The sequence below is a fragment of the Carya illinoinensis genome, chromosome 10, assembly GCF_018687715.1.
Source record: "Carya illinoinensis cultivar Pawnee chromosome 10, C.illinoinensisPawnee_v1, whole genome shotgun sequence".
NCBI lineage: Eukaryota > Viridiplantae > Streptophyta > Magnoliopsida > Fagales > Juglandaceae > Carya > Carya illinoinensis.
The window spans coordinates 16,273,275-16,294,578 of record NC_056761.1 but is presented as its reverse complement, the minus strand read 5'-3'; the positions used below and the strand labels follow the sequence as shown (position 1 = coordinate 16,294,578).

General features: G+C 34.3%; 1 protein-coding gene and 1 pseudogene across 1 annotated transcript; one reads left to right on the top strand and one right to left on the bottom strand.

Moving 5' to 3' along the window:
- Positions 1-583: 583 nt before the first annotated feature.
- On the bottom strand, positions 584-4,768 carry LOC122278485 (annotated as a pseudogene).
- A 14,817-nt stretch (positions 4,769-19,585) lies between these two features.
- LOC122278484 (uncharacterized mitochondrial protein AtMg00310-like) lies at positions 19,586-20,448 on the top strand. The gene is made up of 2 exons (XM_043088670.1): positions 19,586-20,340; positions 20,442-20,448. The coding sequence occupies exons 1-2, from the start codon at positions 19,586-19,588 to the stop codon at positions 20,446-20,448; spliced, it is 762 nt and encodes a 253-aa protein (XP_042944604.1).
- The last annotated feature ends 856 nt before the right edge of the window (positions 20,449-21,304 follow it).

The window sequence follows — 21,304 nt, the reverse complement described above, 5'->3', positions numbered from 1 at the left end:
TACAAGTTCTCTTCTTCGCAATCTCAATACCATTTTATCATTAGGAAAGACATATAATGAAAACATTTAAAAAAACATGTACATGGCAAATGTTAGTGTCCTTCAACATCTCTTAAAGACTTTGTTTTGATCTTCTTTAGCACAGCTAAAACAATTTTCATGTTAGTTCTTTGTTCGGGCAATTCTACACAACAATCTAAAGCCAATCGCATAATCGGAGATATGCACTCCTCCAAGGCAACATGATATATTTCGTTTCCCAACAAATTGGCATCAACAATATTAATCGCTGAAATAGGCAATGCTTCATTTACCCAGCGCTTCAAGCTCATTTCTCCTGCAAACATGTCATCTGTAGGTTTTTTTCTTGTAAAAGTCTCAATAAGTAGAATGCCATAACTATACACATCCCCTCTTGTAGAAACAACTCCTCCTAATCCATACTCTGTGCATAACATTAGAATTTCAATATTTGATAGTAGTGAAAAAAAGATCGAAGCAAAATTGATAAATTGTGTAGATGAATGTTCTATCATATGATAATACTTAGTTGTGTATGAGTAAAATAACGAGGATGAAAGTTTTAGTGGTAAATTAAAAAAATACCAGGTGACATATACCCCAAAGTACCAAGAGTCATGGTTTGCATCATAGAATCCTCATCACCAAAGAGTTTGGCGATGCCAAAATCAGAAACATGTGCAACCATATCCACATCTAATAAGATGTTGCTTGGCTTCAAGTCACAGTGAACAATAACTGTTGAGTAACCATAATGAAGGTATTCCAATGCTGATGCGACATCAATCATTATCTTCAACTTTGTAAGAAATTCAAACAACGATCATGGGAGTATAACAACTTCTCTAAGTTCTCACTTGGCATGTATTCCAATACAAGGGCCTTGAAGTTGATGTTGCTACAAACACTAACGATTTTCACCAAATTGTGATGACAAGCATTCCGTAATACCTCGTACTCTGCATCAAAACACTTAAGTGCCCCTTCTACTCCCAAGTTTATAACTTTTACAGCAATATTCATCCCATCTGAAAGTATTCCCTTGTATACTGATCCAAGACTCCCTTCACCAAGTAAGTCGTCTAAACTAAATCTTTCCGTTGCTATTACAAGTTCTTGGTGAGAAATTCTTCTCCATGTAGGTAAATTGTATGAGTCTACCTGTTGTGGAAATTCGGGATTCCCTTTTTTACATATATTATAGGCTAATACAAGCATCGCTAACCCAATTGCTGGTAATAGATACTTTAGTAGATGCGATACTATGGCCTTTTTTCTATGAGGAGAACCTTCTTCACATGGAGGAACTTGTAATTGCGGAGCACCACAAAGTGCATCATTTGAGATAAACAAAGCAGGCCAGAAGTGCATAAATGGCCCTCCCGTAGGAATTTTCCCTTGTAGATTTTTGAAAGAGACATTTAGATACTTGAGGTACAAAAGTGCTTCTAAGGACTTGGGAATTCATCAAGATAAATTATTGCAAGAAAGATCTAACATCTCCAAGCTTAAGAGTGCACCAAAAGACTCTGGAATTGAACCTTCTAGCTGATTGACTACTAAAGAGAGATTAGTTAGATGTATGAGGCCACCAATTATTATTGGGATATTCCCTGATAGTTGATTTCTTGATAGATCCAATTCCTCAAGACTTTCATATCTCCAATCTCTAATGAAAGATTGCCAATTATTGAATTGGATGACAAGTCAACCTCCAAGAGATTTGTAACGCTCCAAAAGCTCAAAGGAATCATGGAAGTTAATTGATTGAAACCTAAGTAGATATGTCTTAGGAAAGTTAGATTGCTTATGCATGTTGGAATATGTCCAAAAATCTTATTGCTTTGTAGAGAGAATATATACAAGCTCTTTAGATGACAAAGATTAGACAAGATATGACCCTCTAGTTTATTTGCTAGAAGAAGCAAAACTTGTAGCATGTGTAATCTTCCTAATGTAGTTGGAATAGGTCCTTTCAATTTGTTCTGGGAAAGGGTGAAAGTATTCAAACTACTTAGATTTCCAATCTGTACTGGAATGTTTCCCTGAATATTGCAAGATGATAGGTAAAGTCTTTGAAGAGAGAGGGAAAGGTTACCAACGGAATTGGGAAGGAAGCCATGAAGGGGATTCAATGAGAGAGATAGTACTATGAGATCTTTGCAATTCGACAAGATAAAATATTAGATTCTGGACTTCCCATGGTCAAATTATTAATTTCCAGGTTTAGCCGTTGGAGGAGCCTTAAATTATCAAGTGCTTTTGGAATTATGCCCGACACTGAGTTCCTACTCAAGTCTAGGAGATTGAGTTGTGAAGCATTGGAGATAGAGTTGGGAATTCTTCCGCTCAGTTTATTTTCTGAAAGACCAAGTTGTTTCAGTTTTGGAAGGAAGAGGCCCATATCTAATGGAAGATGGCCTGAAAATTCATTGGTCGCCATTGAAATTGTTTGTATAGTTGAGATATTGAAGATCTTGAATGGAATTGGACCAACAAAACCATTGTTGGCATTGCTAAAAACCTCTAGATTTTGCGGTTACCAATTTCACTTGGTATTGAACCTGTCAAAATATAAATTTATATGTACTTCTATTAGAAAAAGAAAAGAAAAGAAGAAATAATGGTTTTAATAATCAAACATACACAAGTTAGTAGTAGTAAGAAAACCAAGACTTCAAATACCACGTAGTTGGCACATTTATAATTGACTGAGTTACCGCTGACTAATTTGTTATGTGGGCCATGGATGTGTCATTAATTAGTGGTAGTGAATGATGATTAGCGACTACGATGAAGAATCTTATCAAGTTCCCTCCTATTCAGAGCATTTGTGAGCCTTATATTTTGTTGATATACTTGAGGAACTCTAATTACCTATAATACTCGAAGACTTAATTTCCATATAAATCATACCGGCCATACCAAGGAGGTGAGTATTGTTCGCACAAATCTTTAGTGCTTTTATTTTTCCTAATCGCTTCTTTCAATTATACACATTGCCATGCTCTTCAAGAGAGTTCTTCCCCACTCTTGTAATGCTTCGATGTGCCTTCCGACAGAAATAAACACAGCCCACACCTCTCTCCAAACAAACCAACAACCCACACTTCTCTTCCAATCAACCCAATTAACTACCTAAACACACAAACCAACTAAGACAAGCTCATTCCACACCTCTCTCCAAACAGTCGATCGGTCTTCCGTGTTTGTCAAGCTAGCTTATCATGAGCATTATCATTTTTAATAGATCCTATTTTTTAGCATTTCACTTATGGAATGGACTCTAATGGGGACTCTCTGCTCCAAGATAGCTACTTCCTGGCTTAGCAATATTCTCGTTTTCATTTTCTGATCTTGCTGGTGAAAAATAATAAATTTCATTCTTAATTTTTTTTCTTAGTGGGCTACATATATATATATATATATACCAATTGTTGATTCCATGTTAGATTGAATGAAAAGATTATCCTTGTTTATAGAAACAAATTATTTGTCAGCGAAAAGAATATCGAAACTAGAAGTACAGCATGCATGTTCTTGACCAACTATTTCCAGTTTTCAATTGAAAGATACCCAACAACAATAGATCATAGAAAATTTTTACTAAAATCAATGGTGGTTCCACATATTTGACAAAAATAATACTATTCGTACATACCTTCAAAATTATTATTTTCAAGCCCCAACTTTGTAAGCTTGGTTAAATCCGATATTTCCGGAGGCACTCTTCCTTTGAGGTTATTATCCGCTATCACTAAATTGTGCGTTTGCAGTTGAATGAGCTGGATGAGATAGTACCTGCAAAATAATTACAATTTAAAAGCACAAAAGATCGACTTTTTTAACCAACCAAATACGGTTATAAACTGAATTAAAGAAATACCTTCGAAGTTGTTGTGATCAAGGTATAACACTCTGAGCATGGTTAGGTTCCCTATTTCAGGGAGTTCACCAGAGAATTGATTATGACTGACAGAAAGATATTCTAAGTTGGGAAGCTGATTAAATATATATGTTGGCAGTGCACCAGATAGTGTATTAAAGCCCAATTCTAGTAATTTCAGCGAAGACATGTTGAAGAAAATGGAGGGCATTAGAGCTGAAAGCTTGGTGCCTCCGAGAAAAATTTCTTGCAAGTTAGACATCTTAGAGATAGAGGAGGGTATGGAGCCCGAAATTTGATTATATCCAAGATTAAATATTTGTAAGGAAGATATGTTAGATAGAGCTGGTGGAACAGTACCTACCAAATTGTTACCATTTAGAGACAAGTACCGAAGTCTGGTTAGCAATCCCAACCATGAAAACTGTTACCATTTCCACCAAATTCATTGTGATCGAAATGTAAGACTTTTAGCCTATAGAGACGGGACAAGTCAATTGGCATTGTGCCACGAAAACTGTTGTTGGTAATCCTTAGGCTGACAAGAAATGAAAGGTTTCCAATGTGCGGAGGAATGGTACCGACGATGCCCATGTAAGAAAGGTCCAAAGCTATGACTCGGTGATGTCTAGAACCACAAGTGACACCAACCCAACTACAGACTAAAGTATTGGTGGACCAGTTGGATGTCAGAAGATTGTGAGAATCGTAAGAAATATGAGCCTTCAATAAAAGAAGATCTAGAGCAGATTGATCGGTATCAATGCTAAGTACTGTTACATTAGCGGAGCTAGAAACGTAAGATTGTCCCAGAAGTAGCATAAAAAAATGGAGAACGAGAAAGGAATATCGGTTCGCCATGAGCAGTGGACGTTGGTTGAGGCACTGAGATTCGTTTTGCAAGCAAATTAAGGCAGAACAAACGAGACTGACATTTAAAAGATAGAGATTGCGGCATCCAGAAATTATGCACAGAAAGCACTGGAAGTGGGTGATCCAGGAATTTGCTAGCGGTATTTTAAAAATAAAAAATTTAATTGAGGAAAACTATTTTAAAATTGAAAAATTATTTAAAAATAATTTTTTAATATTATTTTTATTTTAAAATTTGAACAAATAATATTAATTTTTATGTGTTGTTTGGAAATATTATAATGATTTGATGAAAAAGTTAAAAATTTTAAATTAAAAAATATTTTAAATTTGAGTTATATATTTTTGCCTGGAAAAGAAATATCTAAAACTATTTAAAAGCAATTGTATTGCGCGCTAAAAGTACCCATAAACGACCGAAGTATGAAAAATATATACAGAGGCTCCGTCTTTCACGGTGAGGTCTGAGGTGTAAAAAATATATATAAAGGCTCCGTCTTTCACGTTGAGGTGTAAAAAATATATATAGAGGCTTCGTCTTTCACGGTGAAGTAAAAAAAATATGAACAAATCTAGTTGCAAGCAATTTTAAGTACTAATATATGCACCCATCTAATATGATTAGTCAGAAAGTAGATTTTATTAAAAATAATATCAATTTAAATTTTAAATATGAAAGCCTCATCATATATATACAGATTGCTGTGCAGATTCGCTTGTACGTAGCAAAACCCAAAAAATATATGTAGAGGCTCCGTCATTCACTATGAAGTATAAAAAAGTATATATAGAGGCTCCATCTTTCACGGTGTAGCATAAAAAATAAGAAAATTCTTCTTACAAGCGGATTTGTGCACCAAATCGCATACCGATATTAATATGGAAGGCATCCATTTAATGAAACGGTATGAATTGAAAATATAAATGAGTTTTATGAGATAGATGACATTTCCTTATCTTAATTTTAATTTTTTTTCAATTATTAAGTTGTTGATATGCGATTTGATGCACCAAATTACTTTTATTTAGCAAGACTTGAGGTGGGGTCTTACACATGATGGCCGTGTAAAAGTAGGTCATCGTGTGTATTTCTCGAAGTAAAGGCTACGACTAAAGGCATGAACAAATAAGATTAAAAAATAAAAATAAAATACTGAAATACTGAAATTTTGGTAAACATGTCGGTTCGGGTCAGTACTCACTCAACTGCTAGATCGAGCTGTCCAATCTCTCGCATGATTTAACTATAAAATTAATCATATGCATATATATATATATATATATATATATTGATGTGCATATCAGTTCGGGATGTGGCAGGGGCGAAACTACTGTTGTCCAGAAACAAGCAAAATGGACGGTACGTGTTCGATAAAATTTAGCTAGATTTACCAAATGCCCATCGATCCTGGTTAAAAGCAGCATGGTGCATACGTATGTTGCAATTAGGGTTGTATAAATAAATAACTGCTTGAACAACCCGCTCAATATCAGTTGATCAAACTCGACTTTAGCTTTATTTGTTCACGAATGAGTCGCTTATAAATGTAAAATTATTATCAAATATTAAATGATACAACTTATATAAAAGTTGGGATCAAACTCAAATAATACTGAACTTATATAAGTTCAGATAAACTCGAATAATCATGTTCTCAATACTGTAAAATATGTTACTTAAATCATTGATATAAGGATATATAAACTATATAAAGGTATTTATAAAAACACAAAGTTAGTTTATTAAAATTTATTAGATCGATAAAGTTAGTAATTATGAACAACCTTGTACTCTCTCAAATAATGAATGAGCTATTCAATAACTTAGGATAATGAATTCGAATATAAATTAAATCAGTAATATATCAGTTCCGCTCAGGTTTGTGGTTTCCGGGGTGCATGTGAAGCTCTATTTGGTTTGGTTTTATATTTGTAGTGAGTGCATAGTTTGTGTGAGTTGTACTCTTTGATCTTGTAGACTTGGCCTCTCGTGCTTCTTCATGAGTGCGAGAGGTTTTTTATTTTTATTTTTTATTTTTTATTTTTATTTTTATTTTTAATCTTTTTTCCAAGTTTTCCATCATATTATAAGTAGAAATTTACATTCTGTTAAGTATGGTGTACTTGGACTTCTGGTGGTACGTACTTTTACTCTTAAAGCTTAAGGTGCATCATTATCATGCCCTACTATGATTTTTTCTAAGAGAGAGGTTAGGAAAGTAAATTCAGATGAGATGAAAGTCAAATAAAATATTATTTAAAATATTAGTTTTTAATATTATTTTGGTTTTATGATTTGAAAAAGTTAAATTATTTTTTGTATTTTGTTTGGAAGTTTAGAAAATTTGTAATGATTAGATGAAAAAGTTGAATATTTGAAATTGAAAATTATTTATATTTATTGTGTTTGGAACTTAGGATATTGAGATGAGATTAGACGACTTTGATGTCCAAACTAAGCATAAGACTCCATTTGGACACCAAGGCTGCGTTGGCGTAGTGAGATGATCTCAGATAATCTATAATAATAGTGAAAAAGTGATGAAAAAAGTAATGATAAAATTTTCTTTTTCTTTTTTCTTTTTCTCTTTTAATGCATTGGGTTATGTGTTATAGCGTATACATGACAGCACTGTGTTAATTTATGGAATGCTGTTAATTATAAGTGTATATATATAGATATATATATATATATTCCTTGGATATCGTATGTATGGATGATATTCAGAGTACATTGACGACCCACACCTCACATTTGGTTGTATGTACGTAGAAATGTCAAAGTAGCTGGCTAGGTATATAATTCATCATGACTACTCGTTCTTTCCAAATTCATTAATGAGATTGATATCGCACTAAAAGAGAATTGGTTTTTTGAGACAAAAATTGTCTAAAAAAATCCAAATTTCATCCCTAGAAGTTTTTGGAGACGAAAAATTTTTGTTTCAGAAAGACCGTCTTAGAAAGTTTTTGGAGACAAAAATTGATTCTCGTCTCCAAAAAGTAATTTTAGGGACGAAATAGGGCGAAACTAGTTGAAATTGTTCAAATGGAATTATTTTTTGAGACAAAAAAATATCGTCTCAAAATCAAGTTCGAATGAAAAAATTTCTGTTTGAACTTACAATTTTGTTCGAACAACATTGAATGTTAATTTGAATCAATAACCATATTTGGCTTTAGAAGAGGATGGTGATGTTGAGAATGGCTTCATGCAATGTTCTAAGCCCCTCAAATATCCAGAACGTGATCCAAGAACTTGAGAAAAGATTTAAGCATCGTTGACAGAAGATTCATCATATGGATCTGCAATAGTTTCTTTAAGGGATATCATCTTATCCTACAAAAAAAACAAAAACATTAAAATTAGTATAGGTAACAAAAATATCTTTAGACAATGGAATTAAATACATTTAAACTTACATAATTTGCCTCTGCTTCATGATTGCTTCAAACACCATCACGATTTTTATGGCTTTAGCATACAATTAGGTCAGATCATAGTCAGCAGGACTTTCTTCTTGCTGTAAAATGAAAATCAATATCAGAATTTAAACCAAAAAAGTGTATATATTAATATTTAATGGGGACTAAAATAACTAACCATTTTTTTACAAGCGATGAAAAGATCGAGAACGTTCATGATGGTGTATCGTTAAATTTGATTTATTTTCTTTGCTCACCATACTCCGTTGCTAAACAAAAGTATTATAATTTTATGTTTAATACATCTATTATATATTATTAAAAAAAGATAGTAGCGAAATTACCTAATAAGCAAGATCTTCAAATAGATCACAAACTTTCTCCCATTCGTTTGGTGGCATTTCTTGGAATGGATTTTGACGCGCCTCTGTCGTAGTCCTGAACTTCTAATAGTGTGCATGGCATCGACCTTTGTATCTCCAGAATGCATTAGACATCAGTTTCTCAATCGTTAGTCAATCCTCTCGCCAGACAAAATTTAGTTCAAACTCGTCCTTCAAAAAACTATAAACAATTAGTATAATTTCAAAAGTTATTTAAATAAAAATGTTATACAAAGTAACTTATTACTAGACAATGATTTTTGATATGGTCTTTCACATCTTGGAAAAATTTAGCCCAAGAGGATTTAGCCATCGATGCATACGTGCGAGTAAGTACTGTACCAACGTAAGAAGCAAGCCAAGCTACCGAATACCCGGAGTTGCCGGTGTGATCATCAAGTATATCAACTTTAATTTTACCCACTTTTCATAATTTCTCTATGCAGACACCCCTCGTAATGGGATCATGTCATATTAGCTTAAATCAACAAATAGATTGATACCTGATTCATTTTCTTGATATGCTTCTTCATGGTCAAGACTATCAACTTTTTCATGTGGTTTATCTGCCTCTAGAATATAATCATATACATTTTTTGGTACAAACTTCTCAACTACCTGCCATGGATTTTTGTATTCCGGATCATCTAAATAAAAAACTTGATTTGCTTGACATGCGAGAACGAAAGGATCGTCCTCGATCATACCATTGTGAGATGTATTGACGCTTACAAAATATTCATTCTTACGCTCTCCCAACCTAGGATTTGAGACATCACACCAATTATATTTAAATAACCAGGCCATATATCCCCCCACATACTTTAACGCTATGATATCTTCCACAATTCCATAAAAATCGATATTATCATCCCCATGGCTTTCTTCGACTATGACCCCACAATTTTGAGTTTTCCTATATTATTTTTTGTCTGCTGCGTTAAATCTATATCTATGCACCAAACATCCTAAATATTGGATGACCCGCTTAGACGGACCACATGCCAAAGCATACACTTCTGGTGAGATTTCACTTGAATGTTCACTGTATTTTGATGAAACCTACAGAAATAAATATTATTCTACTTATATCAATATCATATATAAATATGGTGACATTCAAGGTATAAAGTTCAAAATAATTGTGCATGTTTTTTTTAGTAATACCATATGTTCAAACCACGAGGCAAATTCTTCTTCGTGTATCTTTTCTATGTCAATCACACCATTCTTGTAAAGTAGTTGTATATGTTCAATGCGTATGTTAATGTGAACTATTAATTTGTATCAATATATACTATATTATTATAAATGCATTTAAAAATATTATTAAATTACATGATCATCACTAACCTCAAATAGTGTTCAATCTCTTCACAGTTATTCAAGACATACCATCGAGCTCTTTCAAACTCTCGTCCACATAGGTCATGGCTCCCTTGTGCACCTATGAGACATACTTTATGGGAAAACACTATAAATGCTAACGAAACTCTCATTTGTCCACCTTCATAATTTCAATCCGGTCTCGTAAATCTAGTATCAATCCCATGAAAATACATTGAACAAAAGTATGCCACTCATTATGAATGTATGACTCTGTGATCGATCCTTCCATATGAGTCTTATTCCCCACAGATCGCTTCAATTTTCCTAAAAATCGTTCAATAGTATACATCACGAGGTAGATGCACAGCCAAATGGACCATTATATCAAAGAATGAAGGCGGGTACAAACTCTACAACTTGCACAATATCAATGCAATGTCAACTTCTATTTTTAATAAGGCATCAACTTTCAACGTTTTACTACAAATACTCCTAAAAAATACTCTAATTTTGTTAGAGCTGTACGAACATCTTGAGTAAGCTTTCCGCGCACACCAACTTGCAACAATCGCTATAGAAAAATACTCTTCCAATACTCTAATTATGGCAGTCGTGACTTTTGAGACCAATTATCTTCCAATCAAGAGTTCGAATATATCTTAATATGTTTGAAGCATAACCATTGGGTAATTTGATTGTCATGAACCAATCACATAATTTTTTTCTCTCATCACTTGAAAGTGTATACCATTCAAGGGACATATAAGCTGATGACCCAGTATCTTGCAAATGTAATTCCGATCTTATTCCCAACTCTTTCAAATCTTTACGAGAGTTGATTGTATCTTTTGTCTTCCCTTGTATTGACATCAGGGTGCCCAAAATATTCTCACATATATTTTTTTCAATGTGCTTAACGTCTAGATTGTGACGCAGTACCAAGGTAGACCAGTATGACAACTAAAAAAAAATATTTTTTTTTTGTCCAATTCAATTCTACTGCTTGTCATTTCCTCTTTCGACATCTTGCATCCTTCCCAAATCTATTGTCTGGAATATCTTCCAATTGTGTAAGAATATTACCACCAGAATACTCTGATGGTGATGACCTGCGCTCAACCCTTCCATCAAACATTGCTCTATTTGAACGCCATCTATGATCATGAGGTAGATATCGATGGTGTCCCATGAAACATAATTTCCGACCATTCATTAATCACTGAGACTGTGTATCTTTATTACAAACAGGACAAGCCACTTTTCCTTTTGTGCTCCACCCAAACAAGTTCTCGTATGCTGGGAAATCATTTATTGTCCAAAGTACTTCAGCATGCATCTTGAATTCAAGCGACAAGGCTGCATCATATGTATTGACACCCTGTTCCCACAACTCTTTCAACTCTGCCATCATTGACTACAAATATACATCTATTTCATTTCTTGGTGACCTTGGCCCTGGGATCAATAGAGTTATCCTAATATAAGGATCCTTCATACACTTTTATAGAGGCAAATTATAAGGCATCAATATGGCAATCCAGGTGCTATGAGAAGTGCTCATGTTGCCAAATGGATTAAAGCCATCAATTGCTAAACCAAGACGTACATTGCGAGGTTCTCTGGCAAACCATGGATATTCGTTATCAAAATTTTTCCATTGTAAGGAATCTACAGGATGTGTGAGGAATTGATCATTTTGAACTCTTTCTATGTGATGCCAAGTCATATATATCCTAGTTATCCAGAAAGTAAACAATCTTTGAAGTCGAGGAATCAACGAAAAATGTCTTAGCACTTTATGGGGTACATTACGCTTAACTGATGTCCATTTTGACTCATGACACACTAGACATGAATCAAATTTTGCATATTGCTTCCAGAAGAGAACACAATCATTTTTACATGCGTGGATCATATTATAATCGAATCCTAACACTCGCTTTAATTTCTTCACTTCATAAAAATTTTGAGGTACTACGTTATCTTGTGGGAGAGCCTCTTTAAATAATTCAAGCAACATATCGATGACCTTTGCAAAAATACGACAAATAAACTTAATATAGCTTGACAGTGAATGACAACTTGCTATGACGAGTGCACCCTTCATACAATTCTTGTTGTGCATCCTCCCACAATGATCCAAAGTCTTCATTTCCCTCAAATGATTGTGTAAATGTTCATTCTCCATCCCTGGCACCAAATATGCCTGCGCCAAGATCCCCTAACATTTTAGTCATATCATCATAAACATCATTATTTATGTCCTCCTTGTCGATCTCGTTACATTCGTCCATCTGATTGAGATGACTGCCAAATCTAACTCCTTTAGGAAATGGTGTGCCATGTAAAACCTAATGTGAGTATTTAGGATCAATTCCATTTACGAATAAATGATCCTCCATTACGATCATATTATATGAACTAAGGTTTTTGTACTTCTTGCATGGGCATCTTATAAATCATCGATTGTCAACACTACCACAAGCAAATTCTAAGAAAGACTTCATCCCTTGTGCATACTACTTATAGTCTCGAACAAGTCTATCTCCCAACAACATTCAACTCTTATCCATCTATAAAAAACCCAATTCATAGGATAAACACTATCAAGAAACTATTACAATACACGTGTTTAATTACCATCTATTTTTAGGTAGTCGGTCCTATCTCATTTGAGAGACTATCATCTATATCGCATATATGATGCGGTAATTAGCGGGAAACACACAATATTTAAGGGAGTTATGAGGTATCCAATCAAATATTTAAGTAAAGAATAAGACCTTGAGCTCTAAGATATACTATGTTATATGATCAAGAACTCGAGCTCATATGTTACATGTGTATAAACCAAGAATGAAAATATGAAAATATGTTTTTCTAAGGTCAAAAGATCTATGTTACATGTTATCTATTGTATAAGTCAAAGTTGCACATTATCTTTTGAAAATTCAAAGTTGTATAAGTAAAGTTCATGTCCATACATTCATTATGGTTTGCTCTTGTACGCGTATGGTATCTGTTACACCAAAACTTTGACTCAAACTAGTGAAATAAAAATTCAGAGCAGTTTTACCTGTAAGCATACAAGTATTGTAGTATCTAACAAGGTCCACAAAGATTGACCTAATGATAAGGAAAATAAACTTAAACAATGAAAACAAATTATTAAAAGGAATGTGCAATCAAATAGAATAGAAAATTATTGAGATGAAGATTTTTCAAGTAACAGGATACAATAAAATGGTAAAATAAATTGATGTGGAGAATGACTAAAGTTTTAAGGATCCATATAATAATTTAGAATATTGTCTCTGAACAATTTAATTCAAATAAAGTAGAATAATTATTCTATCTAACATGAAAATTTAGTAGTTAAGGCCAAGAAAACTAATCACTAATGATTAAGCATGAATAATTGATGGTTAAAATATTCATAAACCCATTTGAATATCACATGAATTTTTCAAGCATCTAATGTATTCAGAAATCACAATGAACCAAGATAAATAGATATATAATCAAAATATCAAATAATAAAACTATTCAATCGATCAAACTCACAATATAAACTCTAATGTTGATCCAAAAATAATGTCTAAATTATTAAACTTCACCTCTAACCTTAGTATGAAAATTTAGCCAACCATGTTCGTGACAAGAGCCATAAAATTCAAATAAATATTCTCCATTAGAAAATTAAAATAAAATACACAAATCAACAATAGAAAACAACCTCCATCCTAGAGCAAAAGTGAAGAGAAAAACAATACCCAAAAACTCCCAGAATCTTGCGTCCATCCAAACCAGAAAAATACAAAAAGAAATCATTTCCTTTCCCTTGTATGCATTTGTTTTGACAGCCTTGGAAAATCTCTCTCTCATGGCTGCATGTCTCGAAAAGCCCCCCTCTCACCCCGCCCCCAAAAAAAAGTCAAAGCTCTCCACGAAAAAGTAAAAAGTCCCCCTCCGAAAAACTCATTCCCCTAGCCTTCTGTCAAACGCCTTCTTTTCTTTTTCTGAAGTGCCTAGCATCTTCTGCCTTTCATTATGCCAAAGCTGAAAAATGCATTGCCCTCTTTTGAGATAGCCCTTCCTGGGTCTCCTCCAAAACCACAAGGAGCCAATTGCTCTTTTTCTTTCCACATTCCTCAAAACCCTAAGAGACCAAGAGAAGAAGCTTCCCACATGCATTTGTCGCTAATGTTGTAGAATAGCTACTTGTGTTTTGCTGTGTGTGGAGAGTAAGTCAACCCCTCTGCCAAACAGCTGCCCCCCCCCCCCCAACAACTTCTACCGTTTCTTTTTCGTCAGATCTTCCTACTGAGAGCTAATCAAAACTATCCATTTTGGATAGGTTGGAAGCCGCCAACCAGTTTATCACTGAAGTATTACAGCTCTTCAAGGAGTTAAGGAGGATTTTGAACAAAAAAAAGGCCGAAGAGGAATGACCTAGCTAGTTGATATTTTGACAAGAGATCATGGAGACCATGAAAGAAAGAATGCATTTTGATGACTTTTAATGATGGTCTCGTGTTTTTGGGAGTTTTTGAGAAAGAACTATGCTTTGGATGGTTTTTATGACATTAAATATTTTGGAAATAATTGTGCTTCGGTACCATGATATTTATTTTACCACCCGACCTATGTAGTAAAAGAATTTTTCGCTACTATTTACTTTACACTCCTAGGTGTATTGCATCTTATCTATCATGTATGCTTGGGGCATCATACCCATATTGTGGTGAAGAGAGCTAGGGTGTATCTATGACATATTTAAGTTAGATCATGGATCACACATTAATAAAATGAATATTTTCAAAAACATGAAGTTTCTTTTGGGCTGTTCCAACTTATGTGGAATATTAAGTTGTGTACTTGAGCTCTGTTACTTTGTTATGTTTAATTTTGGTTAAATGTGAAATGTCAATGTCAACCTTCCTTGCATTTTTGATTTGTACAACTTCATTTTCACTAGCATGCATTTTTTAGTGTTAGTTTTAATTTCACTTATTGATATTTTATGAAATCTCACATTCGTAGATTCACTATTGTCCCGCTCTTCAAAACCGTAGAATTTGATGCAGATGGAGAGTTCGATAGTGGTTATGAATATGGAGTCTCGATGTTGCCAAAGGATTGAGGATTAGTGTTTTTTCCCAATTGTTAAGTTGCTATATTTGACTTTATTGAAAGATTAGATAACTGTAATATTTTATTAGCTTATGGATACTTGGCTTGTGTTGTATTAAATTTTCTGGTGCTATTATTTAGACTTATGACTATCTTTTTTTAATTTTAGCTACGAATTAACTGAACACTTTAATTTAATCATGTTAGGACACACTTTGTTATAACAACATTCAAGGGGTGTATGACCCGAGCAGCCAACATCCTGGTAACACAGCTTCTACCAAAGCACAAGTAGGATCCGAGGGTGTCACATTTGATATATATTTATCCTAACACGGTCATATGACCTACATTACTACATTGGCATATTGACGTTGTTGGTGGGTTTGGACACCTGCATGGTTTTGTTTATCGACAGCGATTTTGAAATCTAATTAGCCAAAAGATGCAAACAAACGTATACATATCGGAAGACATAATAAACACAAACACATTAGAGCACTTACATTGACTTAGCCAATTGCCAATGGGATCTATTAAATGGCTAATGGAAGCCAATACTCACTTGCATTAATTGGATTAGGCAAGATAAAATTATCTTAGCTTTTAACTACAATAACTGAAAGAGGATCAACAAAATTGATTTCAATGTTGCGCCTAAACTTTGACTCAAATTAATGAACCAAAAATTTAGTATAGTTTTACCTGCAAGTATACAGGTGTTGTAGTATCTTACAGGATCGAATCCACAGGGATTGACTTTTGTGATAAAGAAAATAAATTCAGACAACGAAACGAAATTACTAAAAGAAACGTGCAATCAAATGAAGATTGATAAAATAACTGAATCAAACTAAAATGATAAAATGAATTGATATAAGGAAAAACTAAGGTTTCGAGGATCCGTCTAATAATTTATGATATTGTTTCTGATCGATTTACTTTAATTAAATTAGAATAATGATTCCGTTTAATTGGAAGATTTAGCATTTAAGATCAAGAAAAATAGTCGCTTATGATTAAGCGTGAACAATTGATGATTAAAAAATTTACAAATCTATTTGAATATCACAGGGATTCCTCAAGCATTCACTGTATTCGGAAATCACAATGAATCAAGATAAATATATAGATAATCAAAATATCTAATAATAAAATCATTCATTTGATCAAGTTCGTAGAATAAATTTTACATGGATCCGAAAACAATATTTAAATCATTAAACTTAAGCTCTCACCTTAGTATTAAAATTTAGCCAAACATATTTATTACAAGTACTATAGAAATTACATAAATATCTTCCATAAACGAAAACTAAAATGAAACACAAGAAATACTAGGCAATAATTTAGAAACAATAAAATTTGGAACTCAGCCGACGCCTACCAAAAGTAAAAACAAGAAAAAAAAGAAAAGAAGTAATCTAGTACGAGAGAATTCTAAGAATGAACAACCGAAAATTTAGAAAACAGAACAAAAGAAATAGTCTTCAAACGAGAGAGAGATTTCCGTCCCTCTAAACAATGAAAATGCAAAGAGAGAGCTGCCACTGAAGGTCTGGATGAAAAATGCCTCTCATCGACACTACCTTCTTTCAATTCCAGCCCAACACAATTCCAGCACAACACTCACATGTCTCTCTCTATTTCCTTCCATTCCTGAACAAAAAGAAAATGAACTGCAGAAAAATAAGATTCCTCCACCGAGTAATTCCCTTCCATGTACATTAATCCCACACTATAGACTTCCACGTCCATACTCTCTCAATGTCTCTCAATTATCAAGCAAAATAAACCTCACCTGACCGACGCTTCTCTCAACCCCATTTAATCATGCACCGACCCTCCTTTTAAGTCTCAAATCAAACTTAACCTCAACCAATTAAATTCCTTCACGTCTACCCCTCAACTCCTACACCCACCGACTGCTTCTCTCTACACGTCCAGCACAACATCTAACAACAACTCCTCACTCCCTTCCTTCTTTCTCTCACCGACTTCTCTCAACTCCAACCACGTTCCTCACGTTAATCCAATCCCAATACCAATCTAACCAACCGGCATCCCCTTCAATCTAATTCCCAATTAGTCATCTTCAGTATCTTTTTTCAGTTGCCAAGTACACTTCCTTCCTTCTCTTCTCAATTAATATGCACTTTTAGTCGAAAGTTCCAACCGAATTCCATTTGAATTTTATTTAAGCTGAAAATGAAAAGAAGAAAAATAACACTCAAAAGTAAATTAAAAGAAAAATAGATTATAAAAATAGACTATATATGTGAGGAAATATTATCCCATTAAATCATAGTTATAAAATTAGGTATAAATATGATATGAATCAATTAAAAATCACAACTTGTATTTATGCTTATTAACCATTTTTTTTATCTAAAACCAATAATAGTGTCACGAAGAATTTAAAATACATTGGTTTTAAATAGCTAAACTATGCAATATTTCAGCTCAATCACACCCCTCAACTAGCGTTTTGCTAATCCTTGAGCAAAATAGTGAAAATTAATTGAGATGAACATTGCATAAAGCTCGAAATTCAAACAAAAACAATCAAACATAATTATGAATTCTCATAAAAAATTGATTCGTGACACTCAATACCAGGAGTTGTATCCACAAGGAAAGTCTCAATAACCGTTCACATAGAATTAGGGCAAATGTATTAGAACTTGGATATGTGTGTGTGGCTAAACCTATGTGTGTTCCTCACTAATAAGCATGATTTATCATAAGATTTTTCAACCTTAAGATTAATCATTATTGAGTCTAACTACCTCAAACCCTAAGGGACTAGCAGTTTTCACGCCAACTCTGTTTAAAGGTTGAACATTCAATCCCCAAAGTTTTGGATAATTGTTTCTAGCCCTTTAGTCAGGAAAAATTACACGATTTATTTTTTATTTTTTATTTTTATTTTTACTTTTTAAGTGGAGGAATCAGGCCTATGAATGTGCGCCTACCCACACTTTCATAAGTCAGCCCTTACCACTAGTCTACCTCAATGATATTTTTTTTTTATAGTATAAGGCTCGGTAGTCCTGCAGTTTACTTCTCCTATTTTAAATCAATGAACATTAATGAGGAACACTACAAGTGTAAGCATGTGTAAAATGTTCTTTCAAAACTTGCCCTTCATTCTATATAAATCATACTAATTCTGATTTTTGTAAATATCGCATCCCGGTGTTTCAAGTCACTCCTCAACAAAATATGATGCATCATAAGTCATGTTCTATGCTTAAGGTTGGAAATAAATCTTCACAAAATAATTCTATTCAACTACTCCACTAAGATACTCAAATTTCACAAAAATGCTAGAAGTGTGTGTTAATCATTTATGTTTCAATGCATCTCACAATTTTTTTTTTAATTTTTAATTTTTATTTTTATTTGATTTCTTTTTTTTTTTGTTTAGGTACTAATAAATTTTCAGCAGAAAACCCTCCCCCCAACTAAATGTGACATTGTCCTCAATGTTCGGCAATTGAATGTTTGATGATGTATGCTATACAGGCATGAATTGGAGCAAGATAAACACTGTAGAACATATATTGAGACAAAAATGATTAAACATAAAGGAAAGAAGTCACCTGAGATACTCGAGCGCACACAAGGAGTAGATTTCTGTCAAAGTTAAAAACACAAAAAGTAAAAGAAAGAAAAACAAATACAGTATATACAATGAGGAATCAGAAATTAATTCTGATAAGCAGGATCCTCCAGAGTAGTGGACTCAACCTCTGGAGTAAAATCATCCAAAAATGGTTTCAACCTTTGTCCATTAACTTTAAAAACATTACCATTTTCTGGATTTTCTATCTCAATGGCCCCAAAAGGATAAACAGTTTTTACAATAAAGGGGCCAATCCATTGGGATCGAAGCTTGTCAGGAAACAAATGAAGCCTTGAATTATACAACAAAACTTTTTGGGAAGGCTCAAAAGATTTTCGAAAAATATTTTTGTCATGAAAAATTTTCATTCTCTCCTTGGCAATGCGAGAGTTTTTGTAAGCTTCATTCCTGATTTCCTCTAACTCATTAAGCTGAAACTTACGAATAGAACAAGCTTTATCCATATTAAAATTAAATTGCTTGATAAGGGGTGTGCAAGTGATCAGAGGGGGAACAAGCTTAAATCACCTTTTATTTGCGGATGACTGCATCTTGTTTGCTAGAGCCAAGCTGGGAGAGTGGAACAGGTTTCAAGAACTGCTGAAAAAGTATGAAAAAGCCTCTGGACAGTTCTTAAACAAGGAAAAGGCATCAGTTTTCTTCAGTAGTAACACTAAGTGGGAAGAAAAGAATAAAATACTAGAAGCTGGAGACTCAGTTGTATGTGGAAGCTATGAGAAATATTTAGGGCTTCCTACCATTGTAGGGAGGTCTAAGTATCAGACTTTCAGAGTACTAAAAGAAAGAGTGTGGCAGAAAATAACCAGTTGGAAGAACAATTTCCTGTCTCAAGCTGGGAAGGAAGTGTTAATTAAGGCAGTACTCCAGTCAATTCCCACTTACACAATGAGTGTATTCAAGCTACCCAAAAGACTGTGCAATGACATCAATGGCATGTTTTCAAAATTCTGGTGGGGTAAGCAACAGTCAGAAGGGGGAATACAATGGAGGAAGTGGGATAAGATGGGCATGCACAAAGGAAGGGGTGGACTGGGTTTTAGGGACTTGGAGAGCTTTAATTTAGCTCTCTTAGCTAAACAAGGATGGAGGCTCACCAGGAATTCTGAATCTCTTGCGGCTGTGGTCTTCAAAAAAAAATATTTCAGGCATACAAGTTTTATGGAAGCTAAGCTTGGCTCACAACCATCCCTTATATGGAGAAGTGTTTGGTTGGCTAGAGGCTTGTTGCAAGAAGGCTTAAGATGGAAAGTAGGGGATGGAAGTAAGATAAAGATCTGGGGTGATAAGTGGCTCTCTACTCCAACATCATATGCTGTACAGTCACCAGTATCAGGTTTGCAGGGGGAAGCAAGGGTGGAAGAGCTGATTGTCAAACACAAAAGGGAGTGGGATGAAGTAAAGATTCGGTCCATTTTTTCAGATGAGGAGGCAGAACAGATATTAAGTATCCCCTTAAGCAGAGGTCAGGTACAAGACAAAATCATATGGGGTCCATCGAAAAAGGGTGTCTTTACAGTTAACAGTGCATATTACCTGCAATTAGAAAGAATTAGAAACATCAAAGGGGGAAGTTCAGAGGAAGAGAAGGAAGATAAGAGATGGAGGAGTATATGGGAGTTGGAAGTGCCAAGGGTAGTCAAGTTCTTTATATGGAGGGCTGGAAATGATCTGTTACCCACTAAAATGAACCTTTACAAGAGGAAAATAGTTGCTGATCAATGTTGTCCTCTCTGTGGTACAGAAGTTGAGACAGTTATGCATGCTCTTTGGGAGTGTACAGCTGCAAATGATGTTTGGTCTGATTCTCAAAGCTTGGTTCACAAATGGAGAAGCACAGAACATGATTTCCTACTCTTTTGGGAAAAACTCATGGGAAGATTAAATAAGAAACAGCTTGAGGAGATGGCAGTACTTTTTCGAAAGGTTTGGTTTAGAAGGAATGTTTTTGTGTTTGAAAAAAGACTCTCCTGCCCAACAAGATTGCTTAAAACAGCAAAGGAAGGCCTTGAGGAGTTTCAGATTTCTCAAAGAAACCAGAGGAAGGAAGAACAGACACCAACAACCAGAATTAACAGGATGACATGGGAAAAACCAAAAAGAGGATATGTAAAGTTGAATTGGGATGCCTCTCTTGATCTTAGGGGGAAAAGAATGGGAATGGGGATTGTGATTAGAGATGAAGAGGGGGAGGCTCTAGTGGCTGTATGTGATCAAAAACAACATGTGCAGAATCCAACTGTAGCAGAAGGTTATGCACTTTGGAAGGCTGTGGAGCTGTGTAATGATCTTAATATTCAGAAGGCTATTTTCGAGGGGGATGCAAAGGCTGTAATTCTGGCAGTTCTCAGCATTGAGGAGGACTTATCGTATGGGGGTTCAATAGTTGAAGATATACGGTCTGTTCTAGCAAATAGACCAGATTGGTCTATACATTTCATTTATAAAGAAAAAAACAGTGTAGCTCATATGTTAGCAAAGGAAGCTTTAAGATTAGAAGAAGAAAGGGTATGGATAGAGGAAGTCCCAGTCTGTATTGTAGACTGTTTGGACCTTGACAAACATTGTTTGATTAAAGTTTAATGATATATAGAGGTATCTTTTCAA